General features: G+C 42.5%; 1 protein-coding gene across 2 annotated transcripts; it reads right to left on the reverse strand.

The window, feature by feature from the left end:
• Positions 1-6,978: 6,978 nt before the first annotated feature.
• Positions 6,979-19,785, reverse strand: SAMD13 (sterile alpha motif domain containing 13). Of its 2 annotated transcripts, none has more exons than XM_052800765.1 (4): positions 19,687-19,785; positions 17,755-17,839; positions 13,520-13,631; positions 6,979-8,146 (listed from the first exon to the last, which is right to left on the reverse strand). In XM_052800765.1, the coding sequence occupies exons 2-4, from the start codon at positions 17,805-17,807 to the stop codon at positions 8,003-8,005; spliced, it is 309 nt and encodes a 102-aa protein (XP_052656725.1). In that variant the 5' UTR covers positions 17,808-17,839; positions 19,687-19,785; the 3' UTR covers positions 6,979-8,002. The 2 variants fall into 2 exon arrangements, with proteins under 2 accessions (XP_052656725.1, XP_052656724.1); XM_052800764.1 differs by lacking the exon at positions 19,687-19,785 and adding an exon at positions 19,268-19,429.
• Positions 19,786-19,916: the final 131 nt, after the last annotated feature.

Consider the following 19,916-nt stretch of genomic DNA (forward strand, 5'->3'; position numbering starts at 1 on the left):
CTAGTATTTGACTATTTACCAAATAAGAAGTGAAACCATTTACTACTTATATATAAATGCAGACATTGTAAGTAAAAGAAATGTTTTAGTTCACCCAATTTTACTTCAAAAAGTGACCAGTCTTGTTTCAAATGACAGTTCACTACCAACAGATGGAAAAACAGATGAAAAAGGATCTTACTGAGCATCTCAGCATTTACCTCTTTCTAAACGAGGCAGATCTTCACAACCCACTTCCTTTCTACCTTGAAAAATTTATTGCATTAGGTGGAAGGTCTCCTTCATTACTATTTGTGCTTCATTTGTAGGCTTGTAAGTTAGCAGTGGACTAAAATTCATGGCAGAATGAGGACACAAAGCAGCAAGCAGTTATTTATTTAGACTTTCCTGTGGCAACAAGCACACATGTCCACTCATGGAATGTGGTTTTTATAACCTCCACAGACATGCAGACATTCAGCAAGGATTCAAAGGCATCTCAGCACAGCTCCATCCAGCACTGCAAACCTGAGTCACTTACGTGGGCAGATTGCTTCTAAAGAAAGTACTTAGGCAACCAGAAGCAGTCCAAATTTTCCATATGGCAATTAGATTCAGATAACAATGGCATAAATCATTCTTGAAAATGGAACTTAGCTGGACTGACCAAATTCCCATCGGCTTCATGAGATTCAGTTTCCACAATGGACTTGCATTATTTTAATTGAGAGATTTTTTTTTTCCAGTTCCTGTCCTGAGGAGCTATTCAAGTTGCTTACTGTGTTTTACTCAGAGGCAGCTGTGATACTTTGCTGATGAAATCACACTTGATGAAAATGAGCAGCAGCTAGCAGATCATAAAATTGCCCTTTAAAATACATCTTCTTGCTGATAACATGAACCTTGCTGGTCCTGGGCTATATCCCAGTAGTTTATAGGGCCTGGAGCCTCCTACCAAGAAACAGGTATTTCAAGTGCACAACCATCTTACTATCATTTTAGTGTCTGATTCTCTCACATCCTGTTTCTGTTCAATTCTGATAGCTGCCCAGGACAGTCCAACCACAATCCTCCTCAGCTGCTGATCATGCTCCACGCGCAACCAACGTCACACAGATAAAACGCAGTAGCTAAACTCATTAGCCAATACCTAAAGCAGCGATGAAATATCACCATCAGGGTCAGTACAAGTGACCTGGTCTTCACTGGCTGTATTATTCTATATATATTCAGGCTACCTGCTTTCCAACACACATTTAAACCTGTCAGTTTTTATTAACTATAACAGCTACTTTTTTTTCTTCTTTAAAGTTGTCTTTTTCTTTTTTTTTTTTTTTTAATGTTGCTTTTATCAGGAGTACAGAACCCTTGATTCTAAGTTGAATTGAGCTGACTTAAAGTGACCAAAAAACCCCTTTCTGGCTAGAAATATCAATATAAATACTTTTGAAGTTAGAATCCCACTATTTGTGTACAGACAACAGCCAACCATCTTCCTCCTGGAAAGTGCACAGCTGTATCTAGAAAGGAGACCTATTAAATGTTTCCAGTTACAGGGTGAAAAATGTCAACTCACATCGCAGCTATAACTAGGATATAATCTCTTTTCTGATTCTGAGATTGAACCCTGCCATTCATAGCAAGCTGAGAAACAAAAGACACACACGTACCTCAGTGCATACACACATACCCAGTTCCATAAGTATACACATATATATTAAAAAAAATATGTATAAATGGCACTTACTAGATCAGCTGGTGTATGACTGATCTATGGCAATCAAATAAGAAACAACATGAGCTGGGGTTAGTTCTTACATAGTTTTATTACAGACTTGCAAACTCTCAGCTGCACTGAGTTGAAGCCTGCCATGTTCCCTTCAAGATCCCTCCCAAATTACACACCAGGACAGCAGTTCACCTCTGCCAGGCTCACAAAAAAGACAAGCAGTGGAGGGAACCAGGAAGGGGGCACATACCCTGTTGCTGCCTGCCAGAGAGAGCTGGAGGAGTACTTCACATGCCTGGCAGGCAGAAGCAAAGGGAATCATTCAGTCCTGTTAGCTGACCACAGCAGCATTGCTGCAAGTAAATGCTTGCCTGTAGGGCAGGCATTTGTAGCCCAGGCCCTGAGGGATGGAGGTGCACAGGGGAGCCAGCCTGGAATGGGAACATAAGGTAACAGAGGCAAGAGAGACTAGAAGATAAGCAGGAAAGATGGGGGGCAGGGAAGAGAAGGGAGAAATGCAGTGACAGTAAAATATATCAGACAAATCAAAGAACGGAGAGAACACAAAATAAAAAAATCAGTGAGGACAAGTATCTCTCCTATCTGGCTACTTCAGAGCTGAAAACAAAACCCCAAACCAAACAATATTGAGGGACTGAAAACTAGAAAAATAAGGGAGTAGAGAAACCTTTGGTGCAGAGGGAAACATAACAGCAGAATACCAGACTGCTTGAGTACTGAGGGGGGCTTCTGCCACCTCTCAAGAGTGGCATTAGGCATGAATTCCCACATCAACATCTACATCTGACTGGAAAAGACAAGAGCTCAAGTTTTAATGCCCTTGTATTCCTGCAATGTTTCCAAATCTTCTAGATTACACCTATTTTCAGCTGGAGAAACCCAGGCAAACTGGCATGTGGTATTTATACAGAAGGGAGGAGGGAGTAGAAGAAGAGAATACTTGTGAAACAGGGTTGCCACACCCAGGCACACACCCGCTTCCACACTTCTCCCTGTGGTTTGGCCACCAGCTGGGAAACAAACTAAGCTACAAGTTCCTTACTCTTTACTTCCTTCCTCCTGCTGCAATCCACCAGTACAAGACAAAGCAATGTTACTCTTGAATCAGAGATCGGTGCAAATGATGAGCCTTCCCTCCCTTTTTTTTGATATGATTTAGCTGCTACAAAGTCAGGGGCATCCTCAACATAGCAAGTACTGCAGAGTGCTTATAGAGGGGCAGCTGGATTATAGCAATCATCTGAAAAGGGGAAGAGAACATCTTGAGATGAGTGCAAGCCTGCCAATGCCAAGACATTTGTTGTTGCCTTATCAGCAGATCAGCTGATGATACAGCAGTTGTAACTGCCAGCTGTTCCTTTAACAAAGATGCTCATGATTGCAGCATATAAATACAACAGTGGTCTCCAGTACTCACCTGCAGCCTTCAGTAGCAATGGAACTCTCACATGGAGAACAAGGGCCACTTACAGTCTTCATGGTGCTCCCCTTGGGCTCTCCAGGTGTTTGAGGTTACAGTTGCATTCCCCAAATTTACAGCATCTACCAGCTAATGTTATCCTGGGAGTAGGTTGAAGACACATCTGGGATCCAAATGAACATCACTAAATCAAACAATTCCCTAATTATAGGGGCTATACAAAAAAGAATTTAATGACCTTGTTACATTATCATATTAAAAAGAACACAGCCTTTCCCAACAGGAATGAAAGCTACTTATGAAATCAGTCTGCCTATTATTCCAATGGAGACTGCCCTTGCAGGGTGCCAGTGGGCTAATGACAGCCACTGCCCTCTGCACCTCCCGCTGGGGAAGCTGTCAAAACCGAGCAATGCAGAGGTGAAGCTGTATGGAGGCCTTCGGGACATGGATGGGCTCTCCTAGCTGACACCCCCAAGCACCAAGTCCTCTCGTCCTGTTAGACGAAGCAGATGCAAATCCGTTGCCTGTGTAAATTGTCCCCAAGGTGAAGGTGGGAGAGTAGAGTGGACCCTTCTCAATACCGCTGCATTCACCCTGCTGCCTACTGAGCCAGTGACAGTTATGCTGTTCACATGCATATTTACAGTCAATTAATTTCCCACATGACTTCTGGGCCAAAACCCATGCCTGGAAGGGAAGGAACTGCTGCTCTGACTTGGACGTAAAGAACCAGAATGGAGACAAAGGAGATAATGTTTTTCTGGTCCTGCTCTGACTCAGTCATCAAATTTTAGACAATATTGCCATTAAAAAAATGAGAAATAAATTTGTACTTCCCCCAGACTCACAGAAAGTAAGACCCTCTGTTTTTCAAATAACTGTGATTGTAAGTTAAGTGTGGACAGTGGAAAGAGGAGTGTTGAAGATAACAGACCAATTAAATGCTGATTTTTAAAAAGAGGAAGAGGTAAAGGACTTGGTACAACTTAAAAATGTTAAAAAAAGCAGTGAAAAGAGAGAAGAGTTCACTCAGCAAGTAATCACTGACAGCAAGGGCCTAACGTAACATTTTGCCTGGGCCATTTCTAACCAGGAGTGATGCATGGGTGGCTACTTCCTTCATTACAGCTGCTGAGTCTTGCCCTGTAATTATAAGAGCAAAGAATTTTCTACAAATTGATAAACTGCAGTACATTAGAGCAAACAGTTTTAAAGGGGTAATACAAAGGGATGGGAGATACCAGCAAGCAGACAGAACAATTTTCTCTGGGTTGAGAAAGTGACCTTGGTGGACAGGCACAGCCACAGCCTCCATACTTCGCCAACAGTTGCCTTATATGCACTTTATGTGTGGTACTTGGCACTATATTTGGATGCAAAAAGAACAAGCTATGCATTGTGCATCTACAGCTTGAGAGGAGAGCTAACATCACAGCTGATGAACAATGCCAATATATATTTCACAACCATCATACCAAAAAAGGTATACTGTAATGCTTTCAAATAATTTTTAAAAGTGCTATGAAAGAGTCCGATAGATGTGCACTAGTGATATTATGAAAAGGGGAAGAGGAGGGACAGGGAATAGGACTTTGGGTGCAGCACATCTCTGTTCTTGTGCTGACCAGCAGCAGGGCAGAGGAGCTGACTGCTGCTTTGCTCCTCAAAGCTGCCTCTAGGAGAAGGAGACCACTCTCTAAATTGCTGGTTCAGTGTGAAAGCAAGGAGACCTGCAGCACTGAGACCATTGTCACTCTCACACCCAGTATCAGCTGAGCAGCTGGACACCTGGCAGCTTAACCACCACCCAAAGCACAGGGAGGGCTTTTAAGGAAGAGGGACTCTCCTAGCTGCAGGCACATTAAGGGCATGTTATAAACTGGATTCCTGCATAGCTCTGCAACTCTCAGAACTGCAGTATTGACATGGTATCCAGTAATGCCCATCGGTTGCTTCCTCATCTCAACAGCAGCTGTGTTTTCTGCAAGAGGAATGGTAACTAAAAATAATCTGGCTTTGACTTCCCCTTTCTAACACTCCAGTCTCTTTTAAAAAGATTTTTTTATTCTCCCAGAAACAGCAAGGAGAATGTAACAGACAAAACCAGAATGGTCACCTGCACAAAGAGAACAGCAGCATTAGAAAGCTCAGAGAACAGTAGGAAACTACAATAAAGATCAGGGACAACAACAACAAAAAAATTGTTACAGTTCTGAGCAACATCCTCCAAATTCCCTTTCACACTTGCAGTGAGCTTTCTGTTAGGCCTCTACTTGTATGAACCAGTTAGCAGTGCTGATCAAAAGGGGAATACAATCTGGATGTTGCTGAATGCAATTCATTTGCTCATTAAAACATATTAAAAGAAAGAACGGTGCTCAGTAATCACCAAATGTGCTCTCATGGCTGCACAGTGGAGATTTTTACTCCCTCATGGAATAAATATTTTTTAATTCTGTGTCATCCATAGTTCTACAAAATGTGTCAATCCCACACCAAACATGCAAACGGAGAAAAAGAGAATATTCAATTCATCCTTCAGTAACATAGCACTATATATTCTCCTCCAACAATAATTCTACAAATACAGGGCTGGTAGGCACCTCCAGACTGCTACATGCAGCTGCTTCACATAATCCTTTTCATAAATGCATGTAATTCTGTATTAAAATATTTAGGAGTTTCATGTATAATTTTTCAGTTGCAGCCTGTAATTAGCCTTATACAGACTGTACCTGAAAACTCCCCAAGGCAGGGATGATGCTCTCTATTTGAACCTAGTCTTCCTGAAGATCCCTAGTCCCAGTAGGTGTCTCTGGACACTACAAAACTATAAATAAAATCATACGCAGAATTCAGAATGTGACTTACAAACCTGCTGCTAACAGACCAATACCTGAAGTGAACACAGTACAAGGGACAGAAAGAGAAATGGTGAATACATCCCTGTCTCCTGTCATGTGTCTCAAATTCCAAATAAATGAGTTGTACAATGTAAAGGTTAGAAAGTTTACAAGAAAGCATGCTGCTGTATATAGTTTGTGTATTATACCATATACCATGAGCTTTACCTACAGCATAGCTATTAACATGGCTTTATGCCTTCTCAAATCTCAACACCAGAAACCATAAGCAACTCTCCTAGCACTGTAGCATCAAAAGCCACCTCGCACTTGGCTAAGTCAGAAGTGAAGGCAGGGCCACCACCTAGGTAGGAGATTACAGCAGCTTCTCCTTCCTCTCCCTGAATCCTGTCCCCACTTGGCAGAAAGCACCACTCTCTTACCTTCTCCCTTCTCAGCTGCACCCCCTCACCATTTCCTCCCATACCATTTCCACTTTCACCATACTCTCCTGCTTATTTCTTACTTCCTGGTTCCTTTCCTCAGCCTCACTGATGCAACCTCACATCCCAATTTCAGGGGTCATCACACAGCTCTGTGGGCCAGAGAAGATGGTAAGCCCAGAGAGTGCTTAGCACCATCTGTGGGCTATCTCCCAGGCATTCTGTGGAAATCACCCTGCTGTACCAGGGCCAGCACAGCATCTCTGCACCACTGACAGCTCTAGAAAAGGATAAGAGAAATACAGATGTTGCTGGTGAACTGTGACCAGGGCTTCTCCTTTAGCAGTATATAACACTAGATAAGAAAAAGCAAAAATAATGAAATCTTTAAATATCTTGGTAGGTGGTGTTAAAAGTAATCACAAGAACATAGAATATTAAGTAGGTTTTGGTACCTTTTTAATGGGAAAATGGAGAAAAACAGGAGCTCAAATATACCACAACAAAGAAACAGAGAAAGTAAAAGATCTGTAAACTGAATCCAAACATAAGCAATGCTTTATTGGGATATAGCAAGCAACCTATCAAATAGGGAACTGGTACAAACAGATTGAACAAGACTCTCTTTTAACAGAGATGTATGGTGACGAGACAGCTTCTTTCAGTTTTTAAAACAACTATTCAAACCGTTAAGTAAAGCATTAAAAAAAAAAAAATCAACCATTACAACACCAATGACAGACAATATTAAAAATGTGCAGAATTTTACTCTTTTTACAAATTTCTGCATAATGTTAGAAAAAAGTTATCATAAATTAAAAAGGAATAAAATGAAGCTCTTTTTTTTCGCAAAGCAACACAAACTTTTAAAAACCAACTATACTTTACATAGAACTAGTATTAAAAACAGGTGAAAACAAGCTGAAAATTTAAAGGACAGCAAAAAATACACAACCCAGTTTCACCTGTCAGCAACGCCTTCTGCTATCGAAGGGGTTATGTTAGTTGTATGTACAGCTTTAAACATTGCAGCATACCACAAGTAAACCTTAATAAGGTCAAAATAGGACCCTCTGCAAAAAAGGGTGAGTTGGCAAGTGTTAGTCCCATCCTAAAATTATAAGTAGCAATAATTTTAGTAGGTCTTTAATGTAAACCAAAACCTACTTTAATTGGTTTCTCTCTCCCAAAGATGCATGTAAACTTTATTTGGGTTAGGGGTTTTTTTTGGTATTTCAATTCATGAAACCAAGAACATGTCTGGCTCAAAAATGAGAATGACATACCTCCCTTTTGTTCTGGACACAGTGACGTAGCTATCTCAACATGCTCATTGACACTTCCTAAAAGAGAAAATCATTACGTACTATGTAAAAAATACACACCACCTCTCTCAGTTCAGACTCAGTATATAGTATATTGCCAACTCTATCCAATAGGATATATACTGTAATTTGGTTTAAATTCTTAATAGATATATTCTCTCTTTACAAAGTTCCATCACATGAAACCAAATTGCTTATTTATTGTTTGAGGCACAACATGACCCCAATTAGACAATTCGCTATAAAGAGTTGTTCTTTAGATGTTGTGTCTGTAGAGGTTTTACGTGATATTCATAGATTTTCAGCGCAGGCCCCAGTTTTAATGAAAGTCCAGTCAGTACATCATTTCTTGTCATCAACAGTAATGATTTGCCATCAATTTCCTATAAGAAGAATTAAAGAATTGATAAAGACAAATGTACAAATCTAACAGATGAGAACAGTCATGCAACAAATGGAAGACTACTACAGAGGATCAATGAGAAAATAAATAGTAGTCTTTATTTTCCTGAAACTATGTTTATAGCTGCTAAATTCTGCTGTCTGCTTTTCAAGTGCTCACCTGTGCCGACTACGGCATAAATACTATTTAGTCAAGCACAAAACCCAAATAAGCCTGATTTCAAAATTTCCACCTTGTAAATCCATTTCAGATTAATAGGTACATGTGCAGATTGCCTAGTTATCAGCCATTCAGGGAAAGATACTCTTAAAAAGAAGGCTTATGAAGTGCATTTCTGAAAAATTACCATTGACAGTGATATACAAGTTTGGACTAGTCAGTATCTGCTAATAACTTCCAGTGCCTTCTTTAAAGGGCCAGCCTTCCCATGTGTCCGAGGGTGGGGGGGGGCAGGGGGGAGGAGGGGGGCGGCGGCAAACAAACTAAACACACCCCCCCCCCCCCCCCCGCCCCGCAATCAGAAATTTTAGAAGGGCCTAACTGTGGAGCTCAACACTGAGGGAACTTCTCTTCCTCCACTTACAACGGAAGAGGCTAAAAAAAGCAACAGGTCTCAACAGCTTAGGTCTCAACAACCTCTACTTGTTCCTGCTTAAAATTCCCACTTTTAAATCACAGATATGCTTGGGATTTTTTTCTCTCAAAGTTTGGCTTTCTGACCTACTTAGATTAGAAATCCTGTAGGCTTTGGGATTTTTTCCCACCTCAAAACCTTGTTGTATGTTTGAAAACTACCCGATTTTTCAAAGGTCAAAATGGAAGAGAAAGAATCCACATCTCTCAACTCCCATCTCCATTTTAGACATGGGACCATCCTTTTCTTTACACATTCCTACAGTTCAACCACACTGCACTATTCAGGAAACAGGAGCTACAGCTACACAACAATGCATTGACTGGTGTCTTGCAACACAGCCAGACTTCCCAAGGTCGTCATAGCCCAAAGAAGTATATAGCCTTATGGCATTCTCCTGCACTGGACTTCACTCTGCTGTTGCACTCTTTTTTACTTTTAATTAAAAATTTAAAAAACAGTGTTAAATGTTGAATTTGTTATCAATAGCCAACTACCAGTTCAAATGCTTGCGTATATTGTTGTTGTCCATGATAATGTTGCCAAAATTTTGTATTTTTATAAATATTATAAACATCACACATAAGTTCATCCCACTGCAGCATCTTCCTTAGAAATATTAAATGTTGTCTTGGAAATGTCAGAGATCCCATCCTTGACTACAGCTCAATGTGAAAAGAGGAAGACTTACATTAGAGTTCAGCATGAATTTGTCCAGACTGATCTCTCTTTTGATTTGATAAAGTTTATAAATACAAAATATATGGACAAACACAACATAGTCCAAGATCAGCTGAAAGCAGAATTTCTTTAAAATCTCCCCAAGAGATATGACTGCTAATCCCTCACAGGAATGCAATGTAACAGTATTTCTAAAAGAAAAAGTTTCCAATAACTTTTTACCCAATTATAGCAGGTGCCTCTTTCCAATTACTGTTGAGAATGTTAATGCTTAAAACCAGTTTCTATCCTTTCTTTTCCATTTGTCACAATTCTTTCTGTGGGAATTTTGACACCAGTGATTATTTTGCTCATTGCTATGACTGATCTGAAGTTGCCTTTTCTGCTGCTGTTCAACAATGCTATGGAGGAAGAACAGCCTCCAGCTTGGGAGGATCCAAATGAAGTGAATCCAGTACCTGGAACAGGAGAAACTCCAAGAATAGGAAGAAAGCATCTATTCCTTTCCCTTCTCCTTCCACAGTGTTTCCTGTGGATTCTAGAAATTTGGTAACTACTAAGGCTTTCACTGAATAGAAAATTGATTCTCTAAACATATCTGGGTAGAAATGAGTGATTATGTATTCAGAATTCAATGGTTTATATCTTTGTATGTATTGTAAGCTTTACCTCTTCCACTTGTTTTTAGTTTTCCACTTAAACCTGCTTCTGTAGATTTGTCGTAGTCATTCCATTTTTTGGCACCAGGTAAGATTTTGAACGCTTTGGTGACTTCTCTGAATTTCTTCTCTGTGACTTCTCTATTTTCTGGATTTTTTTCAGGATGCAACTTCCATGTATGCCTTTTTAATGTCATCTGCAGAGGCACCCCTCTGCACAACTAGAGCTAATAGTAATTTTCCACTGTGCCAGGATGACCTCAGCAGCAATAGCATATTGTCTTCAGCAAATTACCAGAGGACCAGTTAAGCCTCAAGGTCTCCCAGCACTCCTTCTCCAAGTCACTGAGGACTGCAAGGTTTTACAGCACAGCTAACAGGAAAGCATGTCAGCCAGCATGCTCCTCCATGCCATGGCTCTGCTAGAAAGCAGCAGTGGACACAAGCTAGCATCAAATCCCAGTTTCCCTTCTGGTAAGGCATTGCAGTGAGGCCAGCAAACTACCATTGGGTTACCTGGGCTTATCTGGCTATCACAATACTAATGGTTAAGAAGCCACATGGGCAATAATAAAGGTCAGGCATAGCGCTATCACGTCTCGAGACACAGAAAACAGCTTCAGTCTTTGAGTGAGCCACAGCCCCCCTGCTCCCGAGGCTCCTAGAGAAAGCTCAGCCACATACTAGCAGGCAGCAGTTCTTTGAGGGTGTTCACACTCTCATCCTGCATCTGGCCTGCCTCTCTCTTTAGTTATCCTGTGCCCCCAACTTCTTAGCTTGTCTGATTTGCTTGCTGATGTTAAGTTTTTTCATTATTGGGCAACATCTTTCAGTTGAATCTGTTTTCATCAGTGAACTCTTTTGACTTGCTGACATCAGTGGAACTCCAAGAAGGAATAATGTATAATCATCATACAATCATCACTTCTTACTAGCACTTACAATACAGTTTTAATAAAACCTTCTTCAGTCCTTAAAATGTCTTCCCATTTTCCTTAAAATGTTGTAAGAAAAATTCAGGTCTTAAAAATTCTTTGAGTCACTTGCTTTGGGTGAGTCCAGGTGTATTCAGATTCATCAAAAGAAAGTGTGGACTCAGTTACTGTTGTGTAAAAGCTGAACGTAATAATAGATCTCATGATTACATTCTCAGCTATGGATGTTTTGTACGGAAACCATTGTGCTACCCCTACTGAAGCAGTTCAGTGGAACACAATTTCCCAGTGTTGTAGGTGAAACAGAATACTTTCCTCTACCATTTACAATCTCATTCCCCTTCCAGTACATATTCAGGGCAGTAGCAGATCAAATGAATTTAGGTTTCTGGGGCCCAGGCAAGCTGCAGTACAAGTGGCAGAGAAAAACAGAGATGGCCAGAGCTTCAGCTGCATGCCTGGTGACTCTATAGACAGAGGATGGCTAAGGGTTCAAAGTGAACTTGACTGTACTGTCACACCTGGAAGGTCTGGAAGATCCTGATAACAGATACCATAAGTAAACAGAGTTAAAATTAGTGGCTAGTAAACAGTGTAGAGGAAACAGAACACCACCACCGGTAAGAGGTTAAGAACAGGGTTGTTCCTGGGGCTGTTCCTGGTGCAGACAGGGAATGGACTGGCAAAGTTGGCATGGAGAACCAGGCACTTGCTGCTTCTCATGCTGCTAAGGGAATGGAGGGAGAACGAAGTGGCAATGACTTCTGCTGTGAGTGTCCGTCCCACATCTCCTGGCCACATCCTGGTGGCAGCTGTCAGCCTTTCTCTCCAAGGCTTTGGCATAAAGTGAAGTTGGCAGGAGAATCTCAGCCACATTTCTGCCCACGGCTATCCTAGCAGAGCCTTGGCAACACATTGCTAAAAAGCAGCTTACTTCAGCTATCCTCCTGAAGCCACTTGCCCTCACTGCAGAATACTAATAAAACCTTTACACTCTACTTCTATGCTGCTCTCCATCAGGCTGTTGCAAATTGCTTTGCCAAAACTCATGAGTTAGCCTCACCTTGCTGCTGCAAGATCAGTAGTAATTACTGCAGTATTATTGACAAGCTGGCTGAGGTGCAGAGAGGTTAAGATATTTGATGAAAGTCAGAGGTATCTGTCAGTATAAGGAAAAAAACTCCCAGAGGCCACAATTACTTTTGTCTGCGTGTGGTTTTTTTAAGCCACATTTCCAGAGTTGTTGAGGAGACACAGATGCTGGTATTAAAGAATAGATACACTTAAACAATTTTTTTGCCTGTTTACCCATCTTCAAATTCTGAAAAATTAGCAGCAGCTGCAGAAAGAGCCCTTCTCTGCACCCTGCCAGAGAATTACCCAACATCAGGCTTTTCACCCCCAAGAACAAAGAGGTAAATTTAGATACTTGGTTACACTCATCAGTTACAATCAGATGGGATTTCACTGTCCAGGTGCTGAAGGTCAGCAAGATTAACATGACCAACAGTAACGTTATTTCACATTAGATGTACAGTTTCCCTGCAAAGCTGCCAGTAATTCGCACTAGCTGGGTGCCTTGGAAGGTCAAGCCATCTATTTTGATAACTAAATACAAGTGTTGGTAACTAATTTCCTAGTAGTTGCACACAAACCTATAGACTTATCAGGGAAGGTGCTGAACTGACGATCTGGAGATGCAAGTTCCTTCTCTAGGGAACAGGTGGGCTCTAGGCCAAGTAAGCCAACTTCCCTATCCTGCCCCGCTAATACACCTTACCAGTGGACTGATAGGTGAGTTACAAGGGGCCATATGACTGTTAAGCTCTTTGCCAATCAAATCTACCAAAAGAAGCCATCCATTAGCATCAGCAGTTACAAGGCCCAGAAATGAAGACCCAACATCTTTCTCAGACTGAGTCCTACAAACATGCTGCTCCTGTGCCTAAAAATCTTTTTCCCCTCTATTGCCAACTTGTCCTTTCCCTGTTCACTTGCACTGCCAAGTTTAATGCAACACAGCAGTCCCTTTTTCACCCTAAGTCTTCAAAAGCAACTTGCTGCTTAGGAGTCCTGGATTTTATAAATACTCATGAGTGTATTTGCACAATACACTAAGGAAGAAGGGAATTACCATTCACATTTTAAATAACAAGACAGTGAAACTGAGTGGGTTATATAGGGAGACCAAGTCTGAGCCGGAAAATTTGTTTAGACGCCTCACCTTTGTTTTAAGCAAACTCCAAGCCATTATCCACACCTCGTAGAACAATATTATTACTCAAAGATCATAGTCCCATGCATTTTCACCCAATAACAGACTCAAATCCCCTCATTAATGTAGGATTTTCCCTCCCATTTAACAGCATATAACCAGGTCCATGGCAAAAATGTGCAACATGAGAAACTGGTGGCAGTCAAAAGGTGTTTCCTAACAGATTTACCTGTTCTTGAAAAGCAGTGGCTTGTTCTTCAAATCCAGCTGTTCTGAAATAATTCACAACATCGGTAACAGCCCAGTCAGCAGGATCCGGAGGTCTCCCGTTCTCTACTGAACTGCAAAGTGCAAATCCAGACAAGTAATCACTAAACATGTGCAGAGCGTCTGCTGCTTCTTTGTGCATAACCCATGTACATCCCCTCCTTCCTTGTTCCTCCAGGAAAAATATCCTTTGACACACCTCCCCCCGCCCCGATACAGAACAGTCACTCTTGTTCTCCTCCATTTCAAAGACCTGATGCTGGGGACAACTGAGGTACCTCTCCCTTCAGAAAAGAAGAAAGTACATGAATCTTCATATCAGCCAAAGGTAATCAGTCAGGATCTTTTCCTGCAAGTGTGCTGCCTTTGCAGTTGGAGAACAAAGACTACCATGACTGAGGTACCAAATCCTTGTCTTTCAAGACTGCAGCTTGTTTTCAGCTACCAAGTACTTATAAAGAATTGCAGTATGTGGATTATTCTTTTCCCAGATGACACTGTGCTTCCCTGTAACACGGGTAGAAACTACTGAAAACCATCTTTACCTTGTAAAACAAAAAAAAGAGAGGCACCAGTGATTGCACTAATTGCTCAATATAGAAAATTTCCCAAAATTGTTTTTGGGCTCATCTTTGGACAAATCTATGGACTTTTTAAATATCTATGAATCTGAGAAAACATCTGTTAAACACAATCAGAATGAATTCCTTCCGTGATTGACCTCAGGCAATTGCTTTCCACAGTAGCAAAACCAACCAAACATTCATATTACTATCCTTATCCTGCATTTCTTACCCTCAACCTGCCATCACCCTATCTCAGATAACTGTTGTGATTCTGCAATTTCTTGGTAAAAAAGACACAGTGAGCTTGATTGCCTTTCCTATAGCAATTTAGGAGGATGAAGAGCAAGACATCAAAAGAAAGAACTTCTTTAACATGTTTCTCCAACTAGAAGTCCCAAAGTTCATTCCAGACATTTTCCACTGTTCTGCGTGCTTAACCATAATGCTAATGAAGAAATATTGAAAATGTACAGATCAGGGCAGATGTCAGAATCCTGTCCATTTCAGGTTCTGAAGCTTAGAGGCAGGACTTTGATTTTTCAACAGCACCAGCTGGAAAAGAAACACAGATTATACTCTCCTGAAAGCATTTTTGTTCTGTCCTTCAAATTTTTCTTTTCCAACCGTCACCGCCTCTGCCTTGCCTAGACTTGTATGCCTTTCAGCAAAATAACTGAGTGAATCAAGGGCCAATCATTCTTCCAACCAGCCATGAAGAGAAGTGAACAGAATCACATATAATGCCTCCCATCACTGCTTCCACAACATCCCAACTTCTACAACTAGGTGAGCCCTGGGAAGGACGACTCACGAACACAATGATTTCTGCTTCTCCCCTAACTCTTGGAATGTACCTGTCAATATGGCAACAAAATTCTGGCCCTACGGATTCACACTGCAACCTCAATACCACACTGTATGCTGCCCTTCTAAACTTCTAAAAACTTCTAAAAGCAGTTTCTTTCACTTATCCCATGGAATATATACATATCTCAGAGCAATGAGCAAAGGGCCAGAGTTTCTTACTTTTGCTTATCAAGTAATGACTTCATGAATCGCTTCACTGATTGTGATTACACAGAAAGGCAACACTCAGCAAAATTGAAAATGAGACTATCTGGCCTTATCAGAGCTGCGCTTTTTTTTTTTAATCAAAGAATGCCTTTCAATTAAGATTTTTGGTGCTGTGCACACTCTGAAGCTTAAGAAGTAAAACATGAAAAGCACCACATAAAACCTACACATATTTGTAAAAGCAGCATTTGAAGAATTGTATTTAAATCTTTGCATTTTCCCTAAGACATCGACTATCTCTTTCAATGACTCATCTTCTACTTAAAATTAAAATAAATAAACCAACCCCCAACAACTCAGTATTTAAAAAAAAAACATAAAAAATCCTAAAAGGTATTGAATATAATTCTTCCGAAACAGCAAATAAAAGATTCAATCTGTAAAAATACCTCTTAACTGTATTTTGCTTACTTCCCCAAACACTTTAATTTCAAGATAAATATGGTCCCAAACCCTCCTTCCCACAATTTTTTATTTCAGCCCAGGTGCGTTAGTTCTTCACATAGCTCTTTTTTTACTGCTGGGGAACTACAGCTTGGTCCAGCCTCATCCCAGGCTCAACTGCGATGACTTCAGGGGCTCTACCTTAGTCATTAACTAATCACAGGAAATAACTGCATGTTCCTGCCTCAAGGAAGAGCATCATGCTGGACCTCAAGCGGAGCCAATTTCCACAGCTACAGCTGCAGAAGACTCAAAGGCATGTGGCAGACAGTTGGAAGCTGGCTGGATTTTAACCCACCTACCCACACAGATGCCCAATTGGCTTCTAGACTATAACAGTCTCCTCCTTGCCCTGCTGTTGCACATGGCTCTATTTTTTAGTCACGAAAAGGGAATATGTAACAGCCATGGCTTAACTATGCACTGGTTTATGCCAGACATCCTGGATGCTGTAAAATCTTAAGACAACTGGCATTTTAGGCTTTGTAACGAGATACTAGATGCATTGATAATGAATAAGGAATAGGCTTGTCTGCTTTCCACCACTGTCCCTGTGCCTTTATTGCCATCATGTGGTAGAAGCAGCAAGCCCTGAAAGAATATAGCTGTGAACAAACAGATTTTATCCAAGCTATTTATAACCACTTCAAGAAAGTGCCAAATACTTCCTTTGTAGATATACACACATACATACTGTATACACTCATTTAGAAACCACAGCACCTGATCAGTTTAATTACAATCCCCATCAGTTTTAAAAAGCCACCTTCGCAATTAGTAGTTGAGCCTTTATCACCTAAGCCTCAGCAGAAAATGATTAAACATAAACTGTCCTTACTTTGACTGCCTCCCTTCTCCTCCCACCACAGAGTCCTCACTGTAGAAGCAAGACTGCCAACTGAAGGTGGCTTCTGAGGGACATACACCATATAATCCATTCACAGTCACTGAATAGGAAAATGCATTTTATGTTGGTGTGGTGTAACCACTGCCTCAAGTAAAGGGGGAGCATGCTGATTTTAATGGCTGCCATCAGATCTTTTGATGCTGCGTCATGATCAGGTGTTTTATCAGCATCCTGAAGTGACCATTATTATTATTAATTTTAATATTACTCTAGTACCTGGGAGCCTAAGCATTGTCAAGTTTTCTTGGAAGGCTTATGGAAAAGAGATCTGAAATAGAAGAATGAGGTGCAGCTTTCCTGAAATGTTGCAGTTTGAGAGGACAGACTAAGAACTCTCTCTAGTACCTTTCTTTCTTTTTTTTTAAAATATATCCATATCTATGTGTATATATATACCTATCTCAGCACGACTTCTATAACCCTAAAGCAGCAAGGCCAAATTTTTCCACACAGAACTCCACTTCTCAGATCATAACTTCATTCAGAATTGCTAGTCCTAATCTAAGAATTGCTGACCTTTGAGGATACAGAAATGCCTCCAAAACGGTTCCCATCCCTTAGCCTGCAGTCTACCACACTAAAGAAAATTGTATAGCAGTGCACACCACGTCTCTGTCTTATTCCCACCCTTAGGTCTGAAGTAAAAACCCAGCAGTTTAGGGCTTCTCCAGCAAACAGCTTAAAATAACTGTTCCAGGAGAGAACTGACACCAAAGACATACGCTGCTGCTACTACTCCTCAGCTCTAGGTGGCTGGGCAGTCAGCAGAAAAGGGCATATGTCTCTCTGAATGAGACAGAGAAGAGACTTCCACACAGGACACTTTTCTCCATCAGGCACCGGTTCTTCAAAAGCCACTAGCAGACAGGTGAGCAGAGGTAGAGTATTGGTTACAGTGCTACCACTTGCTTTAGTCTCTGGCTGAGGAGAAATCCATGGAGAAAGGTATACCCCTAACTTCAAGTTACTAGCATCGACATCTCTCCATTGCTGTACAGTCCTCCCACATAACACTTTTAATCAATTCAGTGCCTAAGACTCTTCTATTCTGAAGTTGAAATACAGTAAAAGTAATTGAGAACAGGGAAGGTTTGAAATGAGCAAAGATGGAGGTGCCCACCATTGCCAACCGCGTTAAGTCAAAGGAAAACTACAATCAAAATCCATGTGCTGTCTACATAAACTGAACACTATGGATTCACTTACTTTTTGACATCCAGAGAGCCATTTTCCTTGTTTTCCATGTCAACAGTTAGCATGGGGAGGATAGAGGTTTCTTTTACTTCAGCAACTGATCAATAGGGGGAAAAAAGCTGTGTTTAATCATTGGTAGTATGAAAAGAGCAGCATAATGTAACAGAAACAAGCATTCTACAGGGACACAACCATGTTTCAACCTGAGAGCAAAGGTGCTGTCAAAGGCTGCTTTCCTCAGAAGCCTGGAAAAGCTGGTAATAGCTAACGAACCAGCAAAAGTTGACCTGTGCTTCCAACACAAAAAATATGTCATGCCTGAAAATCAAGGAAAGTAATGTTACATTTGATCCTTTCTGAAACTAATAAAATTTTGATCAAAATATATTTTCATACACATAGAGATTGACCTGCAATATATAGCTAGATATCAAGAGAGCTTATTATGCCTTCAGTCGTCCTGCTATACAGAGGATCCAAACAGACATATGATCTTATCCCTAGAAAAGTTTTGAAATTCGTAGCCTTGTTTTACAAATGGGGAATCTGGGAAACGGATGAGCACGAAGTGACTTATACCCATCTCACACATAAAGCCGGTAAGCAGAGTTACTCATTGATCGCCAAACTCCTGAGGCCTAAATCAGTATCTTATCTATAAGACCATCCTTCCTGCACCAGCAGAACTTCTTCTATAGGTATGGTATACTGAACTCTGAAAAGGAAAGGAGCATACGAAGGACACAGGAGAAAATCCAGTTTGTTTCCCTCCTCACAGCATGCTGGAATACTTTCACCACACAGCTTTTTCCACCACTCCACGGAACATGCAGAAATGACCCGACCCTTTTTTTCCTATTCTCAAGTAAGCCATTTCTATTTCAGAGAGCACCAAAGAACTGACCAAGGACTCAGGATGTTCTTGCTGTAGCATTAATGGATGCCAGTGAAATGTCACAGAGCTCTGGGGAAGTACAGAACAGCGAAATCACGGTCTTCAGCTAAAACTTTGCAAAAATAGAGTATAGCAATTAATACTGATGTTAAAAAAGAAAAAAAAAAAAGAGACCCTTTATTATACAGCTAGCAGCATGTAAAGCACCGAGAAAACAGTAACAAACTAATCGAAAAGATGCTGCTTCCTGTACCACTGACCAAATAACTCAACGCATTCCCTCAAATCACTTCGTGGTTCACCTGAGGTGACTGCAAAACGACAACCGCACCAGCCTATCTGCGGAAGGTCCCCTCGCCCCGGCCGCGCAGGAGCCGGCAGCCACACCGGGCTCGGGGCAGGGCACCTTCCACGGAGCCCACGGCCCCGCGCAGCCACCCGGTCGCCGGGGGGCTCCCCTTACCGCCCCCGGCGTGCGAGGAGACGGCTCCGCCGGGACTGTGTGACACGCGTTCACCATTTTACAAGCATCTCCGAAACCGTTCGCCAGGCAGCACTGCACCACATTGTCATTTTTTGGCTGGGGGGGGGGGGGGATGGGGTGGGGGGAAGTAAGACAGAAAAACCTACCTACGAGCAACTAAACCAAAGCATTGCTACAGGCTGCTCCGGAGCGGCGGAGCCCCCGGCTCCCGCCCCCCCCCGCCGGCAGCGGGGCGCTCTGAGGCGGCTCAGTTTGACACCGGGCAGCAGCCCCGCCTGGCTCCCGGCCCGCGTGACGCGGCCGCCACACACGGCCCGCACCAACCGCCGCCCGCGTCATGGCGGACGTTTTAAAGGCGCAGCGCTGCGCCGCCCCCCCCGCCCGCCGGCGCGGTCAGGGGGCCCGGGGCGCCGCGGGGTCCACCCGCCTGCCGCCCCCTTCCTCGCAAGCGTCCGCACCGCGGCGGCTCGGGAGGGCGCCCCGGGAAGTTTGTCGGGCTGCGAGCGGGGCGGGGGGAGCAGGGACCGCCGCCTCCGGGGAGCGGCGTCCCTCCGGCAGCGCTTACCTGCGGGGGAGCCACGGGCAGGGCGGCGGCGGCGGCGGGGGCAGCGCCGGTGCCGGAGGGCTGCGGGCACGGGCGGCCGCAAACCCGCCCGCGGCACACGGCTGGAGAGGAGCGCTCGGTGCCAGATTCATGACCCGAGTTTCCCGGGACCTCCTTGTAAACATTTCTACTCCTCCTACCAAATGGGGTCTGTGTAGTAGCCGTAAGGGGCGGGGGGGGGGGGGGGATCC

Source organism: Harpia harpyja, chromosome 11 (assembly GCF_026419915.1).
Source record: "Harpia harpyja isolate bHarHar1 chromosome 11, bHarHar1 primary haplotype, whole genome shotgun sequence".
NCBI classification, from domain to species: domain Eukaryota; kingdom Metazoa; phylum Chordata; class Aves; order Accipitriformes; family Accipitridae; genus Harpia; species Harpia harpyja.